A 7,733-nucleotide genomic window follows, 5' to 3' on the forward strand; every position below is an offset into this window, starting at 1 on the left:
ATGGCATTAGCTTTTCTTAGATGTCTTCTCCTTACACCTCAGCAGCAGCCTCTAGCACAGCGCTTCACTGCTTGGAAAAGCAGTATCAGTGTCACTGCCCCAACTTTACCATCCACAAAAGGTGCACCAGACAGAGGTGGTCGGAGCTGGTGGCCCCCGATTTGGCAGCACCCAAGGGAGATACCACAGAGAACGTGGTGTCTACCCCCGTGCTGGCGGCAGCTGGAGGTGGCCCAGGTAATAGCTATGAGTTACACCACCTCCTAAACCCACTGCCAGTGAGACTGACGCTATCCCAACGACTGGAAATGGGGTGAAGGAAACACTGACACCAGAACAAAGCATACTAGATCTGATTACAAAGAGTCTCTAATTGTTTGTGTTCAGTATTGTGACAATGCAGAAGGAAAAGGAGAGTCCTTGGCAGCCTCTTCAGAAGACTTTCTCCAGGGCTGTTTTGAAAGTGAGGAAAGATTTTTTTTTTTTTCTTTTTGGTGTTTGGGCTGCTTTGAGCCTGTGTTGTACCAGCATGAGTACAGGATGCAAGTAGATGTATCACTGGGTAGGTGTGTGGACATATGTACTTAAGGACCAGCTATTATACCTCTCCCACTTACTTCTTACATCTGCCTTTGTCCCAGCTTTCTCCTCCCCATATCCCACCTACCCTCCCATGCTGAGGTGCATGCAAACAAGGCCAGTTTTATACATCCCTGTTCCCCTGCTCTGGCTAGAAACTGTCCCTCTCCACCGTCTGGTCAGCATTGCAGCCATCTCGTGCCAACACCTCCCTGTCCCCCGCAGGACACCCACCTCCCTCCCCACTCTGCTCCTCTGCCACGTGGTTGGCCTCCTCGTTGGCTGCCACCACGGTGTTGTCAGTGCTGTGGGCCGGCTGGTGGTTGTCACTGCTGTGCTCCTCGGCTTCCTGCACATCGGACTCTGCTTCCTCGGTGTCACTCCCACCTCCCGCAGAGGGGTTGTTCTCTGGGGGAGGCTCCTTCTTCTTCCCTCGGTTCAGGCAGCAGTAGCTGGCGACGGCCAGGAAGAGAGCAGAGAGCACCACCTCTGAGCCCGCCAGGTAGAAGATCACCTCATAGTTCTTGAGAGCATCGACCAGGCGGCCTGGTGGTTGAATAGAAAATGAGAGGGTCAGCTTCAGCCCACACACTTCTGCACAGACAGCCCAGCACAGGTGGGCAGCACCTGCATTTGGCTGAGGACCCATTCCTCAAAGAAAGAGCAAGAAGCTTGAATGTCTAAAAATCACCCTGGGCAAGAGCCACACTGTACCACCAGGGAAAGTTCCATAAGAGTGCAGGGATGGTGTTTTCCCATGTTTGAAGAAGCTTAATTAATTGTGACACACTGATGTTATGGTCTCGCACCATGGTGGGCCACCTTCTTCTTGCAAAGGTGAGCAAAGCCTCTCATGACTTGGCTGGTCAAGTCTCAGAAAAGAAAATTTGAGAGGCATTGCTATTTCTTAAGCTATTACGTCCGGAAAACATTCTGAAGGAAAGAAGAAACTTCTCTTTGGCAGAGAAATCCCTTTGATTGGCCCACACCTGATGATTTCTCTGCCAAAGAAATGTTCTCAATGTATCTTTTGAATGCACTGGGGCTGGCAACGGAGGGAGGGTTCCTAGTCTTTGATGCTGGGGAGCCTCAGCAGCTGCCCTACTGCAGTCAGGATGTGGCCATGGGACTGCAGATTTCACCCCAATCCTGCATGCTCCTGACTGTGCATGTGATCCCCAGTCCCTGCTGCGCTAGAGTGCATGACCTGAAACCAGCCCCAGGACATGCTGAGGTGCCTCCTGGAGCAGTCATGGGAGACATGTGGCGAATTCCCCCCCAGGTGAATGTGCCCCTCTTCACCCAAGCCAGATGGCGAGTGAGGAGCCTGCATGCAGAAGGGGGCATGCGTGTGTGTGTGTGTGTGTGTGTGTGTGCGTGTGCAGCTTATCCTGTGCCAAACTTCCTCAGCCCCACTGGGAAGCAGCTCAGGAGGATTACACCAAACAAAGCCACTTTGTACAACCCCCTTCTCCCAGCCGAGCACTGTTCCCCCTGAGTCCTGCTCCCCCCAAGTCCAAGCCGTCAGGTTTGTCAGCACAGTCGAGCTTCCTGCACCAGGGGGGTGCTGCAGCAGCAAGGAAGGTGGGAACCACGACCTGGCTGCTCCCAGCACCATTCTTCAGTGACCCTGCACAGTCTGCATCCCATTGTGCGTGCGCCCAGTTCCAAGGCACAGCTGAACTGAGGCAGGAGGGCTGAGGGATGTCCCCTGTCACCACCCACTGGTGTGCCTTGCTCCTTTGAGCAAGGCACTGTTAAATCCTCCTCTCCCCCTATGATCTCTCTACAGATGACTCCAAGACACTTATTTCTAGACCCTCCCTGGCCTGGGACTGCCAACTGCCCCACAGCTTATAAGGTAAGACATGAATTATTGTTAGCATTAAGAGGTCTTCTCTTGGCCACCAATTTTACCTGAGAGCTGGGTGGAGTTACTGAGGGCAGGTTTTGCTCATAACTGGTGATATGTGCTGGGATATAGACCTTTCACACTGAGGTCTTCACTGATGGGCTTTAGCCCATGTGTTACAGCTGAAGGAAATGAGTGCGGGAAGCAATGGAGTAGTTCCTGCCTAGGGATTTGCCCATGGTCTTGTCCCTGACTCTTCCCCACAAATCACACATGCAGGAAACTGCACTTCATTTGGAAATAAGCCTTTGGCATGATTTGGCTTTCTTAGACCTAATCGGACACTTAACATTAACCTATACCAACCTTTTGGGTGAAGGGTCTCTCCATTCAACAGTTTATGGACAGTTTGTGGGGCACAGACCTTACCAGAAACTGTGACCTAGACTAGGCAGGCTGAAAAGCTGTGGGTATCTTAATCCTCTTAAAAAAAAGTAACAGCAAATGCCTCAGGGGGCTGTACAAGCTGTTTTGACTTGACTGACACCAAAACACCTGTGTCGTGGGATTGGGGCCATCACAAATTGACACTGCTATTTACAATACCAATTAAAAGGCCGTAGACACACAGCGAACTTGAAAGACCCCTGCTTTGTCCTGATGAAGACTCTCAAAGGTTTGCCTGCAGCATGTACCTGACCCTGTCCATAACGTGATTTTATGCAACATTGACAATGAAGGCAGAGATCAGCTCTCAGCTTCCAGAGGAAATTTAAAGTTGAGAAATAGGGTCTTTCTTCAAAATGGTGTGTCCATGCCCAATACCTGCAATACTGTGAAATGGCAGGCAGATGAATCACCTTTGTTTTGCAGCAAAAGACCTACCTGCAGAGGGTGGACCGATGAGCACAGCAAAAGCCTCGATAAGTAGGACCAGCCCGATGGCACTGGAGAACTTCTGGGAGCCAACGATGGCCATCAGCACCTCGAACTGCAGTGCCCCCACCATGCCATAAGAGATGCCAAAAAAGACACAGAAGATGACCAGCCCCGTGTAGTTGCTAGCCCTGGCACTGCAGATGTCCGTCAAGCCATTGAAGAGCATAGAGAAGCTGAACAGATACGCCACATGCGGGCGGACCCACTTCAGCCCTGCCACCATGCCACAGGCTGGGCGGGCAAAGATGTCTATGAAACCAATGATGGAGAGCAAGAATGCAGCCTCTGTGTCTGGTACACCTGTGTCCTTGGCGTAGTTGACCAGCAATATGGGGGGCACAAAGAGGCCCAAGACCAGGATGAACTTTGAAATAGTGTAAATGATAAACCCTCGGTTGGAAAAGATACTAAAATCCAAAAGCTTCTTTCCTTTCTTGGGCTTTTTCTTGGCTTTCTTGGCTTTCTTGGTTCCATCAGTGGTGCTGATTCCCTCCTCCGATTTCCCTCCTATGGGCAGCATCTCCTTGGCTTCATATTTGTCCTGAGCTTTCCCCATCTTCCGCTTCATGCCCATATCCAGGGGTCTCATAACTGCCCCACAAGTGCAGCAGTTAAGCAGAAGGCCCCCCATGATAAGGAACCCTCCTCGCCAACCAAACTTCTCCAGCAGCACTTGCCCCAATGGAGAGAGGGAAGAAAGGAAGACAGGGCTCCCAGCAGCAGCCAGTCCATTGGCAAGAGGCCGACGCTTGTCAAAGTAGGTGCCCAGCATGATCAGTGAGGGCTGGAAGTTCAACGCCATACCCAGACCTATGTGAAAGTGAGAGCCAGGAGGGAGACAGGGAGTACAAGAACATGAGTGTGGTTTACAACAAGCTGAAAACTCCCCTCAGACTATCCTAGTCTGAAGTGCCATGATGGCATGAATGTGTTCCTCACAAGCCTCTGTGCCTTTGTGTTGGTGGGTTGCCCCTGCAGAAGACAGGCCAAACCAGCCTGTTTGCCTGAAATGTGTTTGAATCAGGTGACTGTGGCCACGTTTAGGCAGGACCTGTGCCTTACACAGGAGCTTTGCCTCTCTCCCCTACCACTGTATACTGACACCACCCCAGTTGCCATGTTTGCTGAGCACCACTTACATTTCTCCTGTCTCTGTCCCCTCAACCACAGGCCCTGCCTGTTTAGATCCAGCAGATGAATCCCTCACAAGTGCAATATTCAGGACTAGATGCTTCCCCTAGCATCTGCCAATAGGTGAGGGGAGGCTTGATGCTAGACGTGGCAATGCTAAAGGGAAATACAGCATCGTCTTGGCTCTTCCCCAGGTAAGTCTGTGTTGTCCCTCACCAATTCCTGGGACTCTCACCTGTCAGCACACCAGCTGTCAGATAAAGCTCAATGATATTGGTGGTAAAAGATGCCAGGATCATCCCAGCAGAAGCAAGCAGCCCGCCAATGAGCATCACGGGCCGGCAGCCAAACTGGTTCACCATGATGCTGCATACTGGTCCTAGAAGGAAGAAGAAGACAAGAGTAGGAGACAAGAAGGAGACAGGACAACTGGGAAACAGCAGGTAACTCAAGCAGGGCACTTGAGGAAGATGAAACAGTAATAATGGAGATCACTACTTGGCTGCTTAGATATACATCCAAGGGGCCTGGCCAAGGGAGAGAGGCTGTGGTGTGGAGACTTCTGCTTTTCTCTGCCTTCAGACCCCTGTTCCCTGGGAACAAGAGGATTATGGTGTGATAGGGACAACACTTCAGCAGTGGAAGCAAACAACTGTCTAAGAGGCAGGTGGGGTGACCCCTGAGGTCTCCCGGGGCAGAGGAAACAGGGACATGAAATGCAGCACACTTCTAGAAGAGAAGTGATGGGACAATTGTATTCTGCATCTTGGTTCGTGACCGGGCCAGTGAGCATGAGAAGGGTCCATGGGGACATGGTCTGAGCCCATGGCAGAGTAGGGAAGGCACAAGCTGGGGAGGGGGAAGTGTGTCCAAGCATCACCTGTTCCATAGAGCATGGCCAGCATGATGGAGGAGATCCAGGCTGTGTCACTATAGCCAACATGGAAATCTTTCATGAGCTCCTTGAAGTAGACACTGACGGCTTTTGGGAAGGCATAGGAGAAGCCGGTGATCACAAAGCAGCCAAAGAGCACAATCCAGCCCCATCCACCATCTGGGGGCTTCACGGGAGCTGGGAGCTGCCCTTCCTCTGGGTCAGGTCTCCCCATCGTCTAGCCTAGGAAGGGAAAGGCGGGAAGGAAGGAAATAGGGCAACAGAGAGAGAGAGAGAGAGAAAATCTGCAGGGGCTGAAAGAAAAGAAGAAAAGAGAAAAACAGAGCAGGCAAACATTTACTACAAGGTTTGTCTCCATGCCCACCATCTCCAAGCTCTGAGAGCCTCCCCAGAGGGACCGCATCAGCTCTTTGCACCTTCATCCTGCCAGGCAAGGCAGGATTAATTCTGGGTGCAAGGTCATACCTCAGCTGGGCAAAGGTGGGAAGCTCCCCCTGAGCCTAGGGCAGCTCCATAACCTCCAACCAGGCACAGCTGAGCACTGTCACAGCTCCCAGTTGAGCCTGGAGAGCTGCATCTGATGTGGCATTAGGATCTGCAGCACCCCACTTGTTCCATATCCAGCCTTGCCTGCAGGTGGTGCGAGGTGAAGACCAGCAATGTGAACCCTTTTGGTTCCCAAAATCTTCCTTTGAGCCTCTCCCATGCTGGTCTGCTCCAGCTGGGAGCCCTCCTGGACCTGCCCTGCTACAGAAACCTCCAGCAGTGAGGCAAGGAGATCCATTAAGCCCATTGTACTTTCCTCTAGGAGGCCCCGGTGCACAGCACTCTCCTTTGCCCTCGCTTCCCCGCTGCCAGGGGCCAGATTTTCGAAATAGGTGAAGGGGGAGAGAACAGAAAACCGGTGGTTATTTGCATGCCAGAGAGATTAGGGCTCTGTACCTACACGGAGGGGCCGGAACAAAGCCTAAGTGGGGCGAAGGAGGGAATTAAAGGGGATGTCTTGTGAGTTGCTCTCGGGGCTCTTAAGCTGCCCAGGAATTTCACTCCAGCTGGCTGCTGTGGGTATGTTTTTCATTTCTCATTTTCATTTCTCATTTCTCCCTTAGATACCAGGTCTCCCTTAGGTACCAGGTCTCCCTTAGCTACCATGCCCCTTCCAGCACCATTTGCCTCAGTTTCTTGGTCATTCAGGCTTATTTTCACACCTGTATGCAAAACCATCACTGGACTTTGATTATAGATGCTCCTGAGTAAGATCAAACAAGCATTCTCCATGCATGAGCTGGGCTTTTTGGGTCCATTTTGTCTTCTATCATCACCGTCTTTCTGACAGTACACTTCCAACATGGGTCCTCCCTCCTCCCCAGCTCCCTTGGCTGAAGGACTATGAGATAGCAGCAATGTCGCCATCCCTTGGCACCGGCAGTCGTGGGAAATGCCAGCAGTCACACATCAACTAGAGACTACTAAGGGGACAGGGACTGTCCTGTGGATGCGACACACATGGCTAGAACCTGATACTTTTGGATCTGGGTGCATTTCTCAGGAAGTACCTGTTTTTAGTGTCCTCCAAGCAATGGGGACAACTTGATCTGATTCCCATAGCTGCTGTTGCTCTGCATGTCAAACAAGTGCAAATCCTTTAGACAAAAGTGTGGAGGGCAAAAGCTGGGGCAGAGCCACATAAAGGGCCCTTGCTAGGCAAGAGGTGAACCTACCCTATAAGCCACTTTCAGCTGTATCCCTCCTTCCCCTCCGCAGGGGGCCCTTCTCCTGAAAACACAGAGGTGGTTATTCAGTGCAGCACCCAGATGCCTGTCACCAGAGTTCCCCAAACTTTCAAGACCCCATCAGCCATAAAAAAATGGAGTAGAATCTGGCTCTGAGCATGGACTGGGGCAACTCTTCTAGATAGCCATATCCTTGCAGCTCTCAGGCTGAACAACAGGGGCTGGCACAGGCTACTTCAGCCTCTTCCTCCCATCCCAGATCCCAGAGACTGTGGCAAGGGACAAAGGCATGAACTGAGAACACAGTGCTATAAGGACATTTTTAAGGCAAAGAATAATTACAAGGAAGAAAAGAATAATTATATGCTCTCCAGCTACCCATACTCCCATACCATACCCGTACCTCCAACTCCCCCCTCATACCCTTCCCAGTGTTATCTGGATCACTGGTACCCTGACAACCAGATTGAACAGTCTCCTCAGCTTCTGCCATTACCTGCCTGCTGTTCCTCTCCCAGCTCCACCTGACCGATAAACTAGATCCGGTTGTACAAAAGGTGACCTGCTGCCAAAGCACACTGATTTCTCAATCACTGCTGGTGCT

The 7,733-nt window shown here is 51.5% G+C and overlaps 1 protein-coding gene across 2 annotated transcripts; it reads right to left on the bottom strand.

Moving 5' to 3' along the window:
- Positions 1 to 344: 344 nt before the first annotated feature.
- On the bottom strand, positions 345 to 7,733 carry SLC16A8 (solute carrier family 16 member 8). Of its 2 annotated transcripts, none has more exons than XM_027661143.1 (5): positions 7,626 to 7,733; positions 5,382 to 5,689; positions 4,737 to 4,880; positions 3,317 to 4,180; positions 345 to 1,125 (listed from the first exon to the last, which is right to left on the bottom strand). In XM_027661143.1, exons 2-5 carry the CDS (start codon positions 5,608 to 5,610, stop codon positions 731 to 733), a joined length of 1,632 nt encoding a protein of 543 aa, XP_027516944.1. In that variant the 5' UTR covers positions 5,611 to 5,689; positions 7,626 to 7,733; the 3' UTR covers positions 345 to 730. The 2 variants fall into 2 exon arrangements, with proteins under 2 accessions (XP_027516944.1, XP_027516953.1); XM_027661152.1 differs by having other exon boundaries at positions 5,382 to 5,680; positions 7,626 to 7,722.

This window comes from Corapipo altera, unplaced genomic scaffold, assembly GCF_003945725.1.
Source record: "Corapipo altera isolate COAL_440 unplaced genomic scaffold, ASM394572v1 1, whole genome shotgun sequence".
Lineage (NCBI taxonomy): Eukaryota > Metazoa > Chordata > Aves > Passeriformes > Pipridae > Corapipo > Corapipo altera.